The sequence below is a fragment of the Megalopta genalis genome, chromosome 1 (assembly GCF_051020955.1).
Source record: "Megalopta genalis isolate 19385.01 chromosome 1, iyMegGena1_principal, whole genome shotgun sequence".
NCBI lineage: Eukaryota > Metazoa > Arthropoda > Insecta > Hymenoptera > Halictidae > Megalopta > Megalopta genalis.
In genome coordinates this window covers 10,153,520-10,176,113 of record NC_135013.1, presented here as the reverse complement: position 1 = coordinate 10,176,113, position 22,594 = coordinate 10,153,520, and the positions used below count along the sequence as shown (strand labels likewise).

General features: G+C 33.9%; 6 protein-coding genes across 7 annotated transcripts; 4 read left to right on the top strand and 2 right to left on the bottom strand.

Moving 5' to 3' along the window:
* Positions 1-1,427: 1,427 nt before the first annotated feature.
* LOC117228858 (queuine tRNA-ribosyltransferase accessory subunit 2) lies at positions 1,428-3,648 on the top strand. Its single transcript, XM_033484883.2, has 6 exons — positions 1,428-1,781; positions 1,845-1,994; positions 2,072-2,536; positions 2,592-2,794; positions 2,870-2,995; positions 3,064-3,648. The coding sequence occupies exons 1-6, from the start codon at positions 1,665-1,667 to the stop codon at positions 3,227-3,229; spliced, it is 1,227 nt and encodes a 408-aa protein (XP_033340774.2). The 5' UTR covers positions 1,428-1,664; the 3' UTR covers positions 3,230-3,648.
* Positions 2,821-5,115, bottom strand: LOC117228859 (Ada2a-containing complex component 1). The gene is made up of 6 exons (XM_033484884.2): positions 4,891-5,115; positions 4,367-4,819; positions 4,146-4,302; positions 3,843-4,084; positions 3,643-3,768; positions 2,821-3,580 (listed from the first exon to the last, which is right to left on the bottom strand). Exons 2-6 carry the CDS (start codon positions 4,757-4,759, stop codon positions 3,329-3,331), a joined length of 1,170 nt encoding a protein of 389 aa, XP_033340775.2. The 5' UTR covers positions 4,760-4,819; positions 4,891-5,115; the 3' UTR covers positions 2,821-3,328.
* Positions 5,116-6,758: 1,643 nt separating this feature from the next.
* On the top strand, positions 6,759-14,715 carry LOC117228854 (b(0,+)-type amino acid transporter 1). Its single transcript, XM_033484872.2, has 3 exons — positions 6,759-7,239; positions 12,291-13,589; positions 13,666-14,715. The coding sequence occupies exons 1-3, from the start codon at positions 7,143-7,145 to the stop codon at positions 13,725-13,727; spliced, it is 1,458 nt and encodes a 485-aa protein (XP_033340763.1). The 5' UTR covers positions 6,759-7,142; the 3' UTR covers positions 13,728-14,715.
* On the bottom strand, positions 13,878-16,424 carry Snx16 (sorting nexin 16). 2 transcript variants are annotated; one of them, XM_033484745.2, is made up of 5 exons: positions 16,114-16,424; positions 15,544-15,828; positions 15,159-15,467; positions 14,955-15,082; positions 13,878-14,871 (listed from the first exon to the last, which is right to left on the bottom strand). In XM_033484745.2, the coding sequence occupies exons 2-5, from the start codon at positions 15,811-15,813 to the stop codon at positions 14,832-14,834; spliced, it is 747 nt and encodes a 248-aa protein (XP_033340636.1). In that variant the 5' UTR covers positions 15,814-15,828; positions 16,114-16,424; the 3' UTR covers positions 13,878-14,831. The 2 variants fall into 2 exon arrangements, with proteins under 2 accessions (XP_033340636.1, XP_033340635.1); XM_033484744.2 differs by having other exon boundaries at positions 15,544-15,847; positions 16,114-16,420.
* A 2,076-nt stretch (positions 16,425-18,500) lies between these two features.
* On the top strand, positions 18,501-21,260 carry TfIIB (transcription factor IIB). The gene is made up of 5 exons (XM_033484746.2): positions 18,501-18,652; positions 19,100-19,210; positions 19,282-19,468; positions 19,540-20,010; positions 20,090-21,260. Exons 1-5 carry the CDS (start codon positions 18,636-18,638, stop codon positions 20,249-20,251), a joined length of 948 nt encoding a protein of 315 aa, XP_033340637.1. The 5' UTR covers positions 18,501-18,635; the 3' UTR covers positions 20,252-21,260.
* Positions 21,261-21,354: 94 nt separating this feature from the next.
* Sec8 (exocyst complex component secretory 8) lies at positions 21,355-22,438 on the top strand. The gene is made up of 4 exons (XM_033484797.2): positions 21,355-21,711; positions 21,788-21,949; positions 22,031-22,200; positions 22,266-22,438. The coding sequence occupies exons 1-4, from the start codon at positions 21,655-21,657 to the stop codon at positions 22,351-22,353; spliced, it is 477 nt and encodes a 158-aa protein (XP_033340688.1). The 5' UTR covers positions 21,355-21,654; the 3' UTR covers positions 22,354-22,438.
* The last annotated feature ends 156 nt before the right edge of the window (positions 22,439-22,594 follow it).

Here is a 22,594-nt window from a genome sequence, read left to right as displayed (position 1 = left end):
GTGTCTCGGCATCATGGTTGTCCTCTGTTAGCCGACGTCGAGATGTAAACGAAGCAATCTTGTATAGGGAAGACAGTTTATGTCGGGAGTAATGTAAATAAAAACTAGTGTACAATGGAACCTCGATTGTCTGACCGGAATATTCGAATAACAGACCGTTCAAGTATTCGAACTGTTTTGCCTAACGAGCAGGACATTATTAAATAGCATTTGCAGACGTTACATTTCGTTGCCAAAATTCGTGCTGCTTGTATCAAAATTCGGATTTAAAAAAGCGCGTAATTTTACGATTACAAATTGAATCGAAAATGATCAGTAGTCTCAAAAATATTAGGTTGCAGATAAAAAATAGAAAATCCCGTAGAAATTGTATAAATTTCGTTGAAATTTTTCTACTTTTTTTTTTAACTAATATTAATTAATATATCTCAAAATATGTAAACTCCCTCTTTAACACGAAAACAGAACTGTTCGATTATTCGAATGTGCTCGTCGTGACTAGTTCGGGTGATCAAGGTGCCGTTGTATTTAATGAAAAATTGATAACAATACTGCCTGCATCGTGGTGAAAAATGTAAAAATATATTCGGGGAGACAGCATTTTTTAATATATTTTACGAAGAGCTACGGGCTAAGATTGATTTGCAGAGAATGTACGCATTTATGTATTTATAACGACGAAACATGTTGAAAATGCACCAAATATAGAATAGAAATATCTACTAAATTTGAGATAGCTTAAAGTGGATGACGAACAAAATTTTTTATTACTGTGTATAATGTTTAAAAGTTAATAAAGTTATAAATATGTAATAAAATGCAGTTCGGTCGCGATGTTGTTAAGCAATCCCTTGGCTACTTTACCATCTAGTAATTTATTAATTAAAGTAACTGGTCAGCATCGAGATACAAAGTAACTACGAAAATATGAATGTTACAAGAGGTTTCTAAATTTTATTTCTTGTCGAATCTGCATTTTCTAAAATATAATTAAACAGAATAGTGTTAATATTTCGGACGTTTTATAATTTACTTTCTATTTTCTTAACACGAATTCACTAATTATTAAAGTACTTCTAAATCTAGCTGTGCAAATGATTCTTGCCTTTGCGACCATAAGATGCAATGTAAATTCCAACAAGAATCATTTGCTTCATAAAATATAAATTTAGCGCCGTTCCGCGTAGTGGCGAAACGCTCGAACTATTAACCAAAATTATTATCCGTTGGTAATTTGGCTCTTACCATCACTTGCAATTTTCGAAAGTTTTATATATTTTAAATAGTACGAGTTAATAAAAAATCAGACGTCGAAAAATTTTAGCCGTCTAATAAAAGTAAAAATTACCTTAGAAAATAGTATCTCAATTAATAGTTGTCCATGAAAAGAGGTCGCTGAAATCAGTCGTAAAATGTCGAATCGATAAGGCAGTTTTAATTTGGGACTCAAAAATCCACGTGTTGTACCAAGGTCCATGTGCTCAGTACACCTGTTTTTATATCTGGTCTGCCTAAACATGTCGCTTTTAGCGAGGTATAGCGATTAAAATTATGAATTATTTACGACAGTATAGACATTAACACTTATTGGACCAACCTGTGATACAAATTATGTATAGTAGCGTAGGATCTCAGGAAAAAATAGGTAACTGCTAGCAATCAACATGAAATTCTTAACTAATTCGGTAAAATCTTGTGCCGCTCGCATTGGCACGTTGACAGAATTCGAGAGGATTCCCTCAATTTGCTTCGAAACTCCATTTCCTCTTATTTATACAAAGGTAACACTCAAATACAAAGTACAATTTAAATAGGATTTTCCTGAAAATTTTATTTTTGTTTAGGGCGGGCTTGTGCCACATTTAACTAATGATACCTTTGCGATGGTTACCACAGAACCACAATTTCTGTCAGTTTCATTACCCTCTACAATATTAATGTACGAATCAATGAAAGAGACTAATATGAGTTTTGCAAATTTTGTCGGTATGCAGGTATGTATTCGTTTAGAAATAATATCTATATCGGTTGTGAAATTTACTTTCATTTTCAAATGAAAATTTTCTTTCAGAAACACATAAATTTTCTCTCGATTACCGATCCAGCATATTTAACACGTTCAGGCTTTCAAAAACTGGACACTATTCCTATATGGTCTAGAGGTGGCAGACAAATGATGTCAGCCAATCGTTATATGGATATTGTTGAAACATTTAAACCAGATTGCTATACTGCTATATGCGACGGGGATACTAACGTTAATAGTACTAGAAAAAGAGCTTCGAAAGCTGTGAGACGTAGTAATACAATGTTTGAACAATGTTTATCTAGACATAACGAATCAAAAATTTTGAAATCAACAGCATTATTAGCTGCTGTCGAAGGTGGCTACGATGCGGATGCTAGATTAGAATCATTAAATTATTTAAAAGACAAACCTGTGGATGGATATGTGATAGATGGATTACATAACAATGGACCAGATGTACAAAATATTTCGACAGAGACAGTCAAGGAAATAATAAAACAGACCATCGTAAGTGAGAAACTTTTATATATAAATGATCAAATGATGAGAGTAATTATTTCAGAACATGTTACCAAATGAAAAATTGAAAGTGTCGATGGGATGTTGGAATCCGTTAACAGTATTAAACTTAATTGAATTAGGTGTAGATATATTTGATACATCGTATCCTTATGTAGCTGCAGAGAATGCAGAAGCTTTAACAGTTTTATGTGACCACGATACCTGTAGTAATATATTACATGTAATATCGTTCAAAGAGAAAAGGTAATGCCATTAAATCAGTATATGAATTTAGTTTATAATCACTATAGTTTTTTATTAATTATTATCTTATGACAGGTATGAGGATGATTTTTCTCCAATATGCTCTCATTGTGAATGCCTTACATGCAAAAATCACACTAGAGCATACATATACCATTTGCAGAACACCAAAGAATTGCTTCTTGGAATATTATTAATGATGTAAGTATTTCTTTATGTAAGTTTGTATCTTAGTTTATGATGTCTAAAATGTAAACTTTCATTTACAGACACAATATTCATCAGTATCTTGAATTTTTTAAAATTATTCGAGAAAATATAAAAAATGATACATTTAATGAGTACAAACAAAAAATTGCATTAAAATTTGAAAGTATTGATAGTACCGAATTAAACGTAGTACAAGTGAAAAAATCAAAGACCGCGAATGCGTGATGCACTTTTACGAATGTATAAATAATTAATTGTATTATTTATAGCTCTACCATTGTAAGAATAATGGTAAAATTGAAAAAACAAACTATAATATAGTTATTATTCTGGTAAAAAATTCGGATCTAAGTAATTATAGGAAGAATTACTAAAACTTTGTGGAAAATAGTCTAGATCATAATTTCTAGTATACTGTGGCGGTTTTATAGATATCAGTCTATGTAACGGGTCGTGTAATGGTTTTTCAGCTTCCAACTGTGCTACTGCACAATCACTGCATAAATCCATTTCATCTTGGCATTCTATGCAATGCCACCTTGTGCCTGTTAAAGGCTCTTCTCCGCACAATGCACACTGTAACAAAATGATTGTCTATAAAAGAAGTATTCAATTAATAAATATAATAATTTATGTACCTTGTATCCAACGTGTTTATATGACGTAGAAGAACTTTCTTCTTTCTCACATTTCACTTGCCGCAATAATTCTATGTGCCTCAGCTCGGGATTGTCTTCGATAATACTGTTGCCAGCATCGTCCTCCTATAGACATTGATAATACCACAATTACCGTCGTTCATGTTAACATTACAGTATAGAATTCAATTAATACATACAGATTCTTCTGTAACTGCTTGTTCTTTAGTCTCATCAGGCATTGTGAAAGACAAATCTTGATGTGGAAAGAACGTAGATCTTCTAAACAGAGAATAATTACTACGTTGATGCCTGTGACCTATTCCTTTCTTAGCGTCCAACTTCATTTTGGGACCACGACCAGGAATAGGCAATCCAGCTCTCAGCAATTTAATAAAGTACTTTTGAACTCTGCTAGAAACTTGTTTTGGTGTTCTATTGCCTATTGAACAAGATGAATTTAATTAATACAATGAACCAGAAAATATTTACAAAGAGTATACCTAAAGCGTTAGCTATTTTGGTCCAACGTCTCATTTCTACTTCTTCGGGTGGATATTCTATCAGCAATTCTTCCAATCTTTTCTGTTCCTCCACTGTCCACAATTGATTGAACGTTTCAGGTTTGCTTTCGTCAAAAGCACGACCTCGCACTAGAATCTAAATATTTCCAACGAATATCATTAAACGGTTATATTATCAGAAATTTAATTTATATCTTTACCTTTCCATTTTCCTGTTCAGTTTTCGTTTGCACATGAGGCAGAACGTGTCCATGCCTGGTTTGCGGCCTAATACGCATATCAGGTACAGCTATGTTATATTGTGACCAGTCAATATAAGGAATTTCCGCAATTTTCTGTGGTCCTGGTAATTCTGGAAGTTCGCTATTCTGTATCTGTGCTACGAACGATATTGGGTCCTTCAATGCCTTAGAACGAATGGACAGTAGTTTATCCAGGTCTTCGATAGCTTGGACACGTTGAGATTCGAGGATTACGATCGTTTTCAAAAGAGTACTGTAATCCTTGTTTCCCTTCAGCGCTAGATGATCCGACTCGAAATAAAATTCACCTGGCTCTTCGTCTTGGCACTTAATCTCCTCTTCATCTTCCATCGCTAATCAAACTGTTAGCGCTGTCAGGCTACACGCGTGTCCACTGTGTCACACCTTAACCTAAATTATTTGTCAAAATAAGGCAACCGACATGCGAAACGGCCTATCAAATAGGAATGACAGAAACACACCTATCTATCTCGTTAGCAGTAAATGTTCCTTTCGGTGAGCGACTAACGTTTGAAAAGGAAAGGAAAATGAACGAAATAATCGCAGGAACGATATACACATTCACCGGGCCATCGCTTGGGTTCGAGTGGCCACGTGTATTTGCTGAACGCACCATTAAATGATTATCTTCAGTCGAGATAACAGATTACATCGCGCATTTTACAATCTATATTTACGATCGTAATCCTAATTTAATTTCCACGTTCTTAATCGATACTCGGCTATCGCAATAGATACCCGCAAATAAGCTTTTTAAATCCGAAGAAAATATAGCGATAGAAAGGAGTTCGTAAACCGGTGATTTTTTTATCTTATTTGTTTAAAATGTTCAGTGGAGGCAATGTATGTGCTTAGATCATTCCAAGTAATAATAAAATTTAAAGAAGCAGTTTAGACATTATCTTGTAGACAAGTCTCTCTATCGTACAAAAAAAATTCAAGTCTAGTTTAAAAAAAAAAAGTACCGTTTTTCAAGTGGTATTACGTATATGACCGTCGCTGTATGTTTCATTCGAAGTTGTGAATGATATAAATTAAGAAATTTCTAACAGCGTTTTGTGACAAAAGATTTTAACATATATTATAATTATAATATTATAATAACTATAAATATATAATGTAAATATAATGTTATTTATAATATTATAAATATAATATAAATATAATGTTATTTATATATATATATATATAATATAATATTATAAATAACATTATATTTATATTATATTTATAGTTATTTTTCCAATATTCAATAACGTTTCCAAACACGTTCGAAATTTCAGAAATCCAAATACGAAAGTTTGTTATGAACAATACGTCGTTGTGATCGGTTTTAAACCTTGCCCTACCGTTCATCCATGCAAATCTAATTGTAAGTCTGATAAAACCAGAGTGACGCACGCAATCACTGCAAATAATAATTTTCCGGTTAAACCATTAACAATGCGGGATAGAAACAACAAAGCGAAGAAGCATTGTTCGGGAGATACATACTGCCCATCCAACTACCGTCGTTACAGTTACATTATCTTATCGAATTTACCTATTACAAGACCGTAGTGGTGACGTACACACCAACCCCCCCGCCATGTTTATGATCCTCGAACCGTTCCATAGTTCACATAAGACATTTGGACCGATAATTTGACAATGGAAAACATGACTCATTGCGAATGAATAAGCGTGGACCTAAAATGTTCGACGATCGCTCGCGATGAAAATATTTGATATTTATTTATAGTAACCAGAGATAAATAAAATATACTATACCAATACTTATTTATAATATATACTATAATATATACTATATATATATATATATATATATATATACTATACTATACTATATACTATATATATTATACTATATAATAATATTTATACTATACTTATTTAAAATGTTGCCTACATCTGCAAAAACAAAATATTCTAACATAAATAAATATAATATAAATGCCTCGTTTAAATGGTACTTTATTTTTGAAAATTGTTCGAATGACATTTTATTCGATGGATGCTGAAAATAACTGGGACCAATTTTCTATATTAAAAAATAAATCGACCAAATATTACATTTCGGCATCATTAGAACGCAAACACTTTACCGAGATTCGTATTCAAAATGCAATTTCATCTCAACATCCTCTAACCGCTCTAAAATTGACATTTTAAATATTCTCTCCGAAAATTGCGCCGATCTCGGCTCGCGTCGAGATTCGCCCGCTCTCATCTGTAGTAAGTTTCGAGTAAACTTGTTAATCACTCGTTATTCATCGGCCGGCCGAGGGTACCATCGTCGCCGTATCATTCGGCCGACATTCAAAATTCGTCAACAACGCCTCGGCTTGTCACACCGGTTGTGACAAATATTGGCAGCGGCCGCCGTGCCACGGGGTTCGGGGTACCCTTATCAGGGGAATCATTCCGAGTCCGTAAAAATAAGCGGCTAGCTGACCCGTTAACACTTCAGTCTCGGCCTGGACATCTTCCGATAGCGTCACACGCGGTCTTCGATCTGGCACGAGGAAGCCAGCCGATTCGTCGTCGTCGTGTCTCCGTCGTGCGGAATTAGTGGTGCCGGTCTCGGCCTAGAAAATCGGCCGCTGCGAAGGTCGAAACGATGGACCTTTGAGTCACGGAATCGTGCCCGCTCGATGAAACATTGGTTGATCGGCTACTTTTGTGATCGCACCCGTCGACGGACCCCGACAAAATGGTCCAGGACCAGGAAAAGGGAGGCGGAAAGGTCGCGCTGAAACGGGAGCTCGGTCTCTTCAGCGCGGTCAACATCATTTTGGCTGTTATGATCGGTAAGAGATCGGTGTCAGATGAGCAAATTTTCCAATTGGTGAGGCTAGAAGTGTCAAATTCAGATTTCTCGTCGTGAGCACGCTTTTGTGACAAATTGTTAGCTTGCGCAGTAAAAATGAAATTTTACTAAAGTTACTAAATTACTAATTTATGTTAATCCTTGACGGACTAAGCTAATCCTACGGTGATAAAACCGTAAAATCTGGCAGGAAACATTGGAAGAATAGGCACGATTGTTTCGATGAAAATATATCAAGGAAGTTTTATTTAAAAAATGAATATCTCTTCTCTGTATTTGATACAAAAATTTTCGGTAAAACATTACTCTTCGTCTGAAAAACAGTCTGGACTTGGCAGTGTGTAAACTGGGAATAAATAGTTTTAACCCCCTAAGGGTTGAAGTTACTAAGTTACTGATTTATTAAGTTTACTAAATTATTATATTACTAAATTATTAATTATAATAATTTACTAAATTATTATATTATTTAATATTTACTAAATTATAAAATTTTAATAATTTACTAAATTATTATACTATAATATTATTATATTACTAAATTATTATAAACTAAAGTATCCTTGTTTTTGAGAAGTGCATGCGTTAATAAATGCGAGCGATTCGTACGAAGACGCTTTGTTACCGTAAATGTTGACCGCAGAAGATAAAGGGAGCGTTTTCGGTGCCATCCTGCTCGAAAGGAAATTTCGAGCACGGATGATTATACAGTAGATTAAACGTCAGACCGGAATGCTGATACAGAAAATTGAAATTCGAGATTCCGCCGCGCATGTGCCAAGCTCTTTCTACACACGCGGCGTGACTTCCCGGTTTCAAACTGTACAAATAACGATTACAACTTTCAGCGCGGCGATTACTAACACGCTTAAATACGGTTACCGGAGGTTTCATCGAGCGCGTTATCGATAAATCAAAACTTACGTAACGAAGGTTCTTCTGGTGTTCTGCTGAAGAGCTTTTAAACGGCCAAGTCTAATATCTAATAAAACTGATTTATTCGTTGTATAATAATCTGGCGCTTAAACGAAAAATATAATATATATATAACATAATATAATATAATATATATATATATATATATAAAATATTATTATATATTTTTTATATATTATATATTATATAATAAGGGATGATTAATGCGCGGAAAGAGTTCAGAGTCTTTCGCGTTGCTGAAACAAAATGATAGATTTCGGAAATCTTAATCTATAATATATATATATATATATATATATATATATATATATATATATATATATATATATTATATAATATAATAAGGGATGATTAATGCGCGAAAAGAGTTCAGAGTCTTCCGCGTTGCTGAAACAAAATAATAAATTTCGGAAATCTTTGAAATAATTTCGGACGACGATACAGACTGTTTACAAATTTTTCGAGAAATTATGCGCGCAAGGATCAACGTCGCGAGGGCAGATCTTCCGATATAATGTTCAGTAAAGAAATGAAGAGAATCGGCAAGCGAAAACGTGTTTGATACAGTTATAGTTCGTGCGAAATTTGTCAGGGGAACAAGTCCCGACTGTCGATTATCTGTTCACGCGAAAAACACCGGTGTGCTTTATAAGGTAGATCGACCAATCTTGGACGCGCGTTCGCGTCACGGAGCGCATTCGACGCCGAATTACGCGCGAAAGCGATTATTTGCGTCGAGGCACGTGTCGTCACCGGGCCGGTTCAAATGTCGCGATCGCCGCTGAAAGGATAGGAAGTTCTCGGTAACAGGTCCAGATCTATCTAAATTGAATTATTCGCTAACGAAGTCATGAATCTTTGCGCCGGCCGACCGCCACGGACTACGACGGACAGTTCATTGTCTCCCGATGATCGCCCCGACGCGGTTGATCGACCATGACGGAATAAATGTAAATATGTATCCTTCGTGTACCGCGAGCTAACATATTGCAGATAGATAACGGCTTGTTATGGGCCGTTTATCTGGACGTTTTAAACGGTTCAATGCGGTAATTAGCGAGAATATTGCGATATTTGAAGAGCCGCGGACGGCTCGATTGGTTCCCAAGACGGTGTGTTCAAGATCAGTTAACAGTAATTGCATAATTGCGCGGATCTGAATACGGTTCGGCTTTTACGCCGATAATGACCACGGGTTCTGAGTTGTTAATAGGGAGTCAAAGAGCTTCCGCAGATTCTCACGACGGCCGCCGAGAGTTGCATTTAAGCTGTTGAATGCTGTTTTCATTGCCACGGCGACAGACATAAAAGTCGCTTGTTTCTTCTTTCGAGAAATGACAGCTCAGCTGCTGATTCCTCCGAATGAGAAAACTTACTCGGTTTGTAACCACTTATATGAAATGATTAATATTTTGTTTTGTTTAATGTTCATCTATTCATTTAACTAATAATTTATTTATTAATCTTTATTTGTATAATATTATATATAATATTGTTTAATATTAATATTATTAATGTAATATTATTATTATTATTAATATTAATTATTATTGTGTTTCAAAAAGTATCCGAATATCAAAAATAAAATATTATATATAATATTATATAAATAATATTATTAATATTTATTAATATTAATAATATATATAATATTAAATAAATAAAGATTAATTTATTAATATTATTTATATAATATTATATATAATATTTTATTTTTGATATTCGGATACTTTTTGAAACACAATAACTTTTTTAAAACTGGGATAAACGATTTGCATTTTTTCTTTTAGATGATAGTAAGACTAGTATACTAGACAATGACTAAACTACTTTGTTAGGATTTGGAATGACGAAACAAAATGAGAGAATTTCGGTTTAAATTTTCGTTACAGGTTCAGATAAAAAAAATTAGGAAAGAGCTTTTTATCTTCTTTTGTTATTCTAAGCAATGGTAAAATTTGAAAAAAGTATCCCAGTTATGGTACAGTGGATTGGTCGCTCTATCGTCTAATGAAAAATTCAAATCGTTTAGTCCATAAGTAGATGTCGTAGGACTATTTTTATCAACGGTACCATCGTATCGAACACTTGTTCCTTATATTGGACGTTATTTTTTTACATTTATTAGAACCGTTAAGCTCGGATTAGACTCCACTTAGACATTAAGTAGTATTGAAAGTATGTATTTCCTGATCTGCGTGGCACGTGTTACTATGATACTTTGAACTTCCAGTACTTATTTGAAAAGATGTACGTGACTTTTTTTTACGGCGAAGCTTACACACAAATCTCTAAGAGTTTCGCGAAAATTGAATCGACTGATTGCGGAATCTTTGAGAAGTATAAGCTATTGAATTATCATGTTGACTTATCCAACGGCACCACGAACGTTCACAATCAATCCGGTAACCTCATTTTGTCGAGTCCACGAGTACAAAGCCTCGATACTTTATCTAAGGCATTACGTTACAATCAAATTGTGTTCTCAAACGTCTAGATTCTAGATTATCCCGGTGTAATCCGGTCGATCTGGTTCGATCGAGATTATTGGGACCGAGAAAGGAAAAATATGGGCAATAGGCATCGGCGGTCTCTCGTCGACGATTTCTTCTCCCTGTCCGTGAAAATTAGTTGAGACATCGTGTTGCACCTATAAAAGCTGCTACATGAAAACTGACGTAACATTTCAGTAATTATGCGTACCAGTTTGACACGATTAGGAATCAAGAGGGTTAATCAAGGTTAATTACTGACCCACACGCATGAGCATTACGAGACATCCTTCTCAAGTATATACCGCTGATTTTAATCAACTTTTCCAGACCGGCAAATCTGTCATCTTTCCATTTTTTTTATCTACGAACACCGCGGAGCTAATGAACCATAGGTCCACGTCGAATTATTCGGGGCCCAAATCTTTATCTCGTGAATAATTTATCTAACAATAAGTCTGCGACGAAGTTCCCAGTAATAAAGTATTAATTAATCATTTCTGATAGTATTTGAATTTTAGATACAGTTTTATCAAACAATATTTGTACAAAACGCTTTGTTAAATCAATACAAAAATTTGAAATTAATTTGTTATTCATTCTTTTTCTTCAATTCTAAAAGTCCCATCATTTTTATATCGTTGAGAAAGAAAATTGTTGGTAAATTAAATGTTGTATTCGTGAAACTTTAATTTAAAATTTCAATTATAAAGCGCTCAATTAATTATTTGAAAGGATCTGGAAGAAGTTAAATAGTTAATGCAAACAGTTTCGAAACGAGAGTATTCCTTTCAAGAAAATAAAATTATCAATGAGATCTCCTACATACTTTCGGTATCTTAAGTGGAACCTGTGTTGAGCAACATGTAGGTATTATACTGATTATGCTGCTGAATAAGCTGTACGTGACCGTTTCTTAATACAACAGTATAATTTCCTTTGTCTTCGACGATTCGGCAACATTTTTCATAATTGTGACAGCTGTAATTATCGATAATTTACAAAAAAACAAATACAAAAAAGAAAAAACTGGAGAAGATACTCATGCTAATTATAATTAATTGCATTATGACTACTATGCAATAAAAACTTTCCTGATTATTGAACTCATGCCATTTGCCAATTACGAGACTTGTTTAATGTTTTAATTTTATAAATTCGAGATAAGCGATCGTAAAACAAGTTCGTTTCAAGCCAATGCATCACTACTTTATCTCGTAATTTTATCTCCTGCGGCTCTGATAATCGTACAAATACGCGTAGTTCATTCTTCAAACAGGAAGATTTACATAATACATCGGCAGAGATTATACTTATCATAATTCACACACAGTGAAGCAACTGTGATTGCTAATTGATTTCATGCTATAGCTTTTTTTGAGAAAAGATTGCCACATATTAAATATTGCCAATAAATACGCATTTTTATATAGCACTCTTTAAAAATGTATTGAGTTGGTGACCTCTTTTTCATCAGGGTAGAATATGTTCAGATCTAAAGAACTAAATAATTTTAAACTCATGTTTGACCAAGCCTAGTACTTTTTGAACATTTTAAGTATCTTCTAACGCAGTTGGTAGCTTTTAATCTTTTTATTTCAAGGTTCCGGAATCTTCGTGTCACCCACCAATGCTCTTGAAAGATCAGGATCAGTGGGTTTCTGTCTGGTGGTCTGGATTACCTGCGGCCTGCTGTCTCTACTAGGGGCTTTGGCCTTTGCCGAATTGAGTACAGTGGTTCCACGGTCAGGTGCTGAATATGCTTATTTCATCGAAGCCTTCTCACCCTTGCACGAATATGCTGGCCAGATACCAGCGTTCATATGTTCTTGGGTTTATGTGGTTCTGCTGAGGCCAGCTGAAGTGGCAGTGGTCATGTTGACATTTGCAGAGTACAGTGTGCAACCCTTTTCCCATTATCTAAGCGAGCTGCCAGAGGAGACGATGCAGCATTTGAAGAAGCTGATAGCAATGTTGGCTCTTGGACTGATCACGTACATCAATTTGACCAGTGTGAAGCTCTACGTGAAAGTACAGAATATATTCACAGTTTGCAAAGTTGTTGCCTGCATAGTAGTAATCGGTGGTGGAGCTTGGTGGCTCTGGTGTGGTCATACAGAGCTCCTGAGTAAACCATTCCATGGCACTACCACATCCACCGGTGACATAGCTCTGGCCTTCTATAGTGGATTATGGGCTTACGATGGTTGGACATCTGCTGCCATTGTTACAGAAGAAGTACAAAGGCCAGAAGTCAATATTCTCAGAAGTATTTTAATCGCTGTACCTCTGATCACTGTGCTCTATGTTTCGATGAACTTAATGTACATGGCTGTATTAACGATGCCAGAAATGATCAGTGCTCCAGCTGTTGCTGTGGTCTGGGCTGACAAAGCTCTACCTTCTTGGCTAGGTTTTGCGATTCCTCTTGGCGTGGCCTTGTCTACGTTCGGCTGCAGTTTAAGCATTCAATTTGGAGTGTCAAGACTTTGCTACGTGGCTGGAGGAGAAGGCCATGTGCCGAGAGTGTTCAGCTTCGTTCACATAGAAAAGATGACTCCAGCCGCGGCTGTAGCATTCCAAGGAATCCTGGCATTAATTTGCATGCTTCTAGGAAACATAAATGCACTGATTGAGTTCGCCAGTTTCTTGATTTGGGTGTTTTATGGATTTGCTATGGTGGCCCTGTTAATCATGAGGAAGACAAAGCCAGATGCACCCAGGCCGTACAAGGTGCCGATTGTAATACCGTGGTTGGTATTGGGTGTCTCCATCTTCTTAGCTGTGACACCGATTGTGTCTGAACCAACGCCTAAATACCTCTTTGCATTATTATTTATTTTATTTGGTCTTGTCATTTATCATACATACGTGTACAAAAAGGTCAGAAGTACTTTGGCGGGTGAGTATAATTAACTGTAACAAAGTATTTCCATGACAAGTATCGTAATCTTGACTATTATTTGTTTTTTTTTCAGCCAAGATCACGTACCTGATCCAAGCCTTATGTTTAGTTGTTGCCCCAGACAAAGAAGACTGACATGATGTAATTTTATAGATAACATTTAATGTATGTACATATCGAAACACGATTCATCTACGTAATATTCTAGTTAAGTTTTTTAGTTATTTAGAAGTTTTAGTATACGAGTTAAGGCTGGGTTTCGACATCATAAAGAAACGAGATTGCTTTCCTTGTCATTATCATTATTCAAATCATATCAGAAATTCAGTCTTTACATGATAAGAACAGTAGAATCAATGGATATACTGCGTCATATATAATATTCAATAACATTTTACTCAGTTTTATATTTTTAATAAAAAATTCTGCAGCTCCATGAGATTTAATTGTAGAGTTAATTCAAAAGTATAACAGCTCTTTTAAAATATTGTGCAGTATTGTAAATGTTTTATAAAATTATCGCGGAGATATAATAAATATTAACTATATTACAATGTTCAACATGTAAAACTGCAAATATAATTTACAGAAATATCAAATATTTATTATATCTGTACATAAATATACTCTGCAAGTCAAAATATTGTAATACCAATTCTTCTTATGGTATATAAAAAATGTTATTACAATATTGTGATAATAAATATTATAAATATTAATGTCAATTGTAAAAATGCAATCAACCTCAGGACTATTATAACACGATATAAACAAAACTATAAAATATGTTGACTTATAAAAAAGTTAATTGTTTAAAAAATGGATATACTTTGACATATATTCGTAATTTTGTTACTGTAATATTTCATTCACTATCGTTTCTTCTTTTTGTCAAAGTATTGCAACTATTAAAGACACAAAAATAGACATTCGTGTATTATTACTTTAAGGCACCTGTTCGAGGCTTTTATGTAACTGGATTGAAAAGTACATTCAATGCAAAGAAAGCTCAATGTACTTACTTCTCTAAGGAACGTTTTTCAAATGTAGTTGTTAATTTGTTTTGTATGTACGATAATTATACCATGCAATGAAAATCATAAAATATATCATTAACGTGTAACATCTTCTCTTTAAATATCTTTAGTGTAAGGAATTCAAAACGAAACCTGTATAGCCAAATTGAAGTCAACTAATTATACCAATAACTTGTACCAAGTACTTCACAGGTCGAAACTGTTATTGAGGTGCACCACATTTTAAGCAGGTTTGTCTTTCACTAAAACATTATTTGATAAAGATGACTTCAAATATTTACTTAAACATATACTTCCATTTTATTTTATAACACTAATTAATTACCTTAATAACTGATGTAGCTTCTTCCTCAGTTCATTACATAAAGCCGTTTCAGCTGCAAGTGCAGCATCTCTTTCTCTTAACTGTTGACGCAAATGATAAATTGTATCCTCTAGTGCTTCAAAAATTGCCTATACAAAAAAGTACAATGAAATTCTATGAATATATTAAAGAATTAATATCATAAAAAAAATTAGATATACTAACTCTAGATTCCTCTGCAGTATCAGATAAAGCAGGTGGTTCATCTAAGCAAAAAAATTCTCTGACACATGCAGTACCTATCAGAATGGGGCTACTTAAAACTCCATTAACAAAAGCTTGAAGACGGCGTATTCTTTCTTCTAAAAAGCTTGGAGCAAAATTATCACCGAGCCATTTCTTTCTTGGCAAACTTAAATGTGAGATTGGTACTTTTTGCCTCCTTAATTGTGACAACAGGCGAACAAAGTCTGTGTATCGTCTAAACACGAACCAACAGTCTCCATTTTTTAATTCTACACGTAATTTGTAAACCTACAAAAGAAACACATTATAATACATCAAATATTTATAAGTAATTATAATACAATAAATTAGGAGTTTTATTAACTGTAAATCTAGCTCTTTCCTCCATAACTTCATATCCGACAATTGGTATTCTTAAATCATCGCTGGTCAACGGTGGATGTAAAATATCTCGATTTACATTGTCATTGTCAGGGTAATTAAATCGTTGTACAGTGAATGAATTTGAATGACTGGATCCATCGGAATCAGGACTATCAAGAACTCTCACTGTTCCTGGTTGAGAACCTCTTGCTTTACTAATTGCAAGCGTTACTTCACTAATACATCCGACACCAGACTCTGACGTGGACATTTTACCACCAACAAACTAAATGAAATCATGCATACTTAAAAAAAAAAATAAAAATTAAATTATTGCAGGAGCTAAAAACACAGAAACGAAGCAACAGAATGTTCAAGAACAATACTACAGAGATACATATGATGGCACAAAAGAAGCAAAAGACAACAAATGAAGAAACATAAAAAGTGATTTCATTTATACTTTATGATAAGTCAGCTGTTCAACAGATTGTCAAATATACAAGTGGAATTCAACATTCAACATTACTCACTACACTACAATACTCGTTAAATAAAACAAAACACTAACCTCAATATAAATAATGAGAAGTATCACTTTATAGTTGTTTTATATTTTGTACACCATTCGTAATATTGGCCATACTTCGTGAAAGTTTATTTCATTAATATATACTTCTAATTTAGAAGCGCTTTCTCAAAGAAAAACCATAAAGTTGACATGACGTATCGAGAGTTTGCAAATACAAAACCATTTCCGTGAAATGGAAACAATTTAGATTGTGAACTACATGTGCGTATATACCACATGAATCTTAATGGATAAAACAGTTACATGTCCATAGATAATGACTGTTTTGTGTCACTACAGCACCATCTCAAGGCGTGACAAATTTGTTGGTATTGTAACCTCATTCGTTCACAAAGAAATCATACACGTATGTGTATATCACTTCCAACATGTTTTAAAAACCATGAAAAATGTTATGACGTTTATAACTAGACATTTTATTTTTAACAATATAACTCTAGTGTTAAAAGGTATTGTAAAGGAGGCTTTACATACACACAACTACAACTGTAGTGCCTCGCCATAGTAAGCTAAGCTGGGGGCAACCGGCTTAGGAATATGAAGCAGGTAGAGAAACTGCTTCTTCTCTGATTGGTTGACGCTTCACAGCTGAACAGCTGCTCTCACAGTTCTAGACAAAGAGGGAAAGTAGCGAGTGAGCAAGAGAGCACGATGTCAACACAACCACAAGCGAAACAAGTCACACCGACGTCCGATGTAGCTTGTCTCACTTTACCGTGCTTGCGGTCTCCCTCTTTTCGCGCATTCGTATACCTGTGACTCCATCTGAAATACGTGGCGCGATATTCGACTTGTACTTTTCACCTCGTAGGATTCTCACCACACAGTTCAGCGTATTTGAGAATATTTTGAAACGACGATCATTTCTACAATTATTAAAATTTTCAAAAACCTGTACATTTTAAATAATACTTTTTAGTTGATGAATCTACAAAATTTTGTTAATTGTTTTATTATTAAGTATTGGGTTGGCAACTAAGTAATTGCCGATTTGTTCAATGAAATAAAAAATTTTTTTTACTTGGAACGAAGTTTAATCTGTAATGTATTTTCCATTTTGTTCGATGACCTTTTGCCATCTCTCTGACAACTTGAAAATTCCACGCTCGTAGAAAGTCTGATCCTTTTCGGCCAAAAACTGAGTTCAGTGAGATTTTACAGCGTCATCGTCGTTAAAAGTTTTACCACGAAGGGAGTTGTCCAGGGATCGAAATAAGTGGTAATCCGATGGCGCGAGATCAGGGCTATATGGTGGATGTAACATCGATTCCCAATCAATATCCATCAATTTTTGCCGAGTGGACAAAGATTGTCATTGTCCTGCTGGAAAATGACACCTTTACGATTGACCAATTCTGCTCGCTTTTCTTTGACCTCTGCATTCAATTTGTCCAGTTGTTAACATTCACGGATAATAGAAAATAACATAATAATAATAATAATAATAATAATAATAATAATTTTATAATATAACATTTACGGATATCATAAAAATGGGAGTGAGAGACATCTATATAACTGAAATCGGCAATTACTTAATTGCCAACCCAATAGATAGAGGCAGATCATTACTTCGTGACCCGAGATTTATGGTTGTAAACCGTCGCCGGAACGCCCAGGTATCCGAAATTGAAAAGTCGTAGGCTCGGACAAAAGGAGTTTTCGTAGCCTAAATTTTATTGCTAGTCTAAATCTCTCTTTCCCGAAACCATTATTTCGAAGCGTACAAATTGAAAAACTGCTTTTCTTCCGATATAATTTCTTCCGATTGAAAAAAATTTTCTTCGTGGAATAAACATGCTTCTAATAAGCAGCTTTTCAATTTGTATGCTATGAAATAATGGTTCCGGGGAAGAAAGTATTTGGGCGAGCAATAAAACGATTAACCATACCTGCGAAAAGATTTTCTGTCCGAGCCTACGATTTTTCGATTTCGGGTCCCTGCGCGTTCCGGCTTTTAACGACAGGCGGTTTACAACCTCAAATCTTGGGCCACGAAGTGTGCAGTAACGACCTTCGTAATCGTGCAATCTACGGGTTTTCGAAAATTTTACTAATCGTATTTTAATGATCGTCGTTTCAAGATGTTTTCAAATTAGCTTGCTGAGAATGTCGGGAAGAAAAGTACAAGTCGATTATCGCGCCGCGTATTTCAGATGGAGCGTCAGGAATACGGATGCGCGAAAAGAGTGAGACCGTAAACACGATAAAGCGAGACGGCTTAGGTTCTCGTCCGTGTGGACACTCACACATAGAACTAGCTGGTTTCGTTCTCTCTCCCGATCATCGCCCGTTCTCTTTCTAAAGCAACTGCGCAGACCTGGATGCGCATTAAAATGGTGGGGATAGAAATGCTTCCTATCGTGAAACAGAATGGTTTACTATGGTGAGTGTTCAGTTTACCGTTGAGTGTAACTTGGTGCACATGAGTGCTTATACGTAGTGGCGTTAAATGTCTGCATTGACATACGCGGCACTGTGGAAAAACACGAATAGAAAATATGGCAAGTTCGTCAAGGTAAATTTTGTAGAAGTTCTACCTCGTAGATTTAAATTAATATTGATGCAATTCATAATAGTGTTTTCTTCTATTAAGTGTTGTTAATCGATATTAGATCGGATTTGATTGAAAATAGAATAATGTCATGGACTTTGGTTATGAAATCTGACAGTGTTTGTTTGTTTTTAATGTGCTCTTGATTAATTAGTTCAAGTAGGAGATCGTGTTACACAATTGCATTCAGATTCATATCTTTCTCGATTCCTTTGTTTTCTTTTTAACGGAGAGGATATTTTTTGTAACTTTATTACCTTTATATAAAAACATACTACATCAAGATTACACTCGTTTATAAATTAGAAACAAGTATAAATCGTGGTATTATCATGATGCGAAGATACTTTCTTACATTGATATAATATAGATTAATATTTGCAATACATTTTCTTAATATTTTACTTACAGACATGAAACAAACAAAGTTTGTTGTTATTCACATCCAGATGCACCACTGATTGAAGATTATCGTGCAGGTGATCAAATTTGTTCGGAGTGTGGCTTAGTTGTAGGAGATAGGTAAATATAATATATAAAATAATATATTTGTTATTGTTGTCAATTATTATCTTAATATTTTTTGACAATAGGGTAATAGATGTCGGTTCAGAGTGGAGAACGTTTAGTAATGAAAAAGCGGGAGTTGACCCATCTCGTGTGGGTGGACCAGAAAATCCACTTCTTAATGGTTCAGATTTATCCACCATGATTGGCCCTGGAACTGGTGCAGCATCTTTTGATGCTTTTGGTGCTTCAAAATACCAGAATAGACGTACAGTATGTATAATGGATTTTTTTGTGTTATGTAACCGACTGTCCTGTATGTTAATTAATTATACTCCTTTCAGATGAGCAGTTCTGACAGAGCACTGATTAATGCTTTTCGTGAAATTAATGGAATGGCTGACCGCATTAATTTGCCCAAAACTATTGTTGATAGAGCTAATAACTTATTTAAACAAGTGCACGATGGTAAAAACTTAAAAGGTCGTTCCAATGATGCAATAGCTTCAGCTTGTTTGTACATTGCCTGTAGACAAGAAGGTGTACCTCGTACTTTCAAAGAAATTTGTGCAGTCAGTAAAATCAGTAAAAAAGAAATTGGAAGATGTTTCAAACTGATTCTAAAAGCACTTGAAACCAGCGTGGATCTTATCACTACAGGAGACTTTATGTCCAGGTTTTGTTCTAATTTGGGTCTTCCTAATATGGTGCAACGTGCTGCCACACATATTGCAAGAAAAGCAGTAGAAATTGATATTGTACCTGGAAGGTCACCTATTTCTGTAGCAGCTGCTGCGATATACATGGCGTCACAGGTATATAATATAATTATGAAAATTCATTTTTTTGTTGTTTATTTTCATAGCATTTATATATTGTATTGTCATATTTCAGGCTTCGGAAGATAAAAGATCTCAAAAAGAAATTGGTGATATTGCTGGTGTAGCTGATGTCACAATCAGACAGTCTTATAAGTTAATGTATCCTCATGCAGGGAAATTGTTCCCAGAGGATTTCAGATTTGCGACTCCTATCGATCAGTTGCCGCAAATGTAAAGTTAATACATGGCCTTCTATTTTAATGTATATTTTATCACGTTGAAGCAATAGTTAATGTGTTTACAGTAATCATTTATAAGTAATCAAACCTTTCTCTACAGTATACATTCCTAAGTGATCAATTCAATATTGGTATTATTTAATTTATTATGTATTAAGTACATTTTGTTTCTTTTTTTTTCTGCTGTATTTTGTTCCTACAATATTGGTATTTGCAACAACTTGATAATTTATCTGGTGTGGATAATTAATATTAATAACGATTAAGTTCACTTTTGCAAATGTTTTATGTAGTATATTATCATTGACAAAAAATAGAATAAATAAGAAGGCATTATCCAGTCACATTAAAATATTTCAAATACAAAGAAAAAAGGATTTGTACTACAATTTTTATAGATGGAACTAAGAAAAACGTCAGATGTATACTGTACACAAATTTTCATAGTGTGGAAATAGTTTTTATATGTTTCAGATAAGACAATTGTGGTTAATGTCACGCCTTTCCTCCAATGGAATATTTAATTTCAAACATTACTTAAAATTAATAACATAGTGTAGCACAATATTTTTCTTTGTATTTGATTTTTAAGAAAGTATTTTGAGTATTCTGTGAAAAGTAATACACAATAGGCCTTAAAGTGAAAGTATCACATGATACAATTATAAAATAAATTCTGTGATCTTTTATTTAACAATGTCATATATTTTCAACTTTCACGGTTAATTAAAAAAGAAATTGCGAAACAATCATATGTGAACATTTAAATAGAAGCAAAAAACAAATTTTTTAGTCCGTTTAATTTACTTATATATATATATAAATTTCTGAAATTTCATTAAATGAAATAAAAATTAGTACAAAAGTACCTACAAATTATTTTTAATTGTAGAAACTTGAAAAGTGCTATGTAAAAGATTTTTATGAAATTATATCCTAAGCTTACAGACACACATATCTTAAGTATTTGAAGTTATATGTCAATAAAATGAATTGTTACAATAATTTTAAGAAATTTTATTCATTAATCCCTTTGTAATATAGTTACATATGTATTATAGAATCTGATTCAAAAACATGTGTATTTGTCATCTGTCACATTGAGTAATGTCATTCTGTAGTTGACTGTACGTATCAACAAAGATAAAAACAATAAAAATTTGTACAACATTCATAGCAATTATTTAAATACACACTGAAATCTTTAAATCATTGTGTCAGCAGATATTCTTAAAATATTTCGAGTTCTCGAGTGAAATTGAAAATATCAGAATATAACCTATTAATAAACGTTTGACAACAGAGTTCGAAATGTTTTTTTCGTTGTATAATATATAAGCGATTTAAATTAAATTATAAGTTATTGTTCTTGTTCTTTCTTGTTTATATAATACAAAAAATGAATTCAGTACCTCCTACCAAACCTCCAAGAGGTATCAAACCAACAAAGGAAACGGTAAGACTTAACGTCATCTTTTATGTCAATTAATTTGACTATTACATTTTTGTACTTTTATCTGAAATTGTTTTAGAGTGGTTTATTGATTTCTGTAATTCGTGCTTTATCAGCAAGTGAAACTAATGAGCAGCGAGAAATAGAGAAAGCTAAACTTGAGAAAGAGTATAAGAAAAGTGATCAACGACTTGATGAGTTGGTCTCATTACACGATCAAGATCTGGCACAAGTTATGCAAGTAGGTTCGCTTACTAAACAATGTAATTTAGTGAACTTTTGTGCATTGTTATAACGATGTGTATAATATTTTTCATTGTAGATATTTAGTGCCTTGTCAGAAAAAGTAACAGCTTCGAGAGAAAAAATTCATGCAGTCAAAGAAAACTTGAACGCCTGTAAACAATTGTTGAGGTGTAAACGAGAAGAGTTATTAAATTTGTGGTTGGAGGGAATTGAACACAAGCATGTACTACACCTTTTAAAAGATGTGTAAGTATTACTTTCTTTATTAAATTGTATGTGTGACATTAATATTATTATTATTGTCATTCTAGTACACCTGATTCTTGTACCAGAATGTTACCTTTAACTGATACAGACGCATTATCCGTGTCTACACAATATAATGCTACGTCAGACTAATAACTACTATATTAATAGATAGATATAAATAAAATGTAATTTTATTTTGTATTTACATATTATAATAAACCTATTGTAAGCTGTAGTATGTAATCTATCTTAGCTCGTTATGAACAACATGCTGCTCTAATTTTGTATAAGAAGATAGAAACTCATATCATGATATAAGTTTGTAATTTCCCGCCAACAAGCCACCAATAACAACATAGTGAACAGGAGAGTATCCACGCCCACGCCCTGG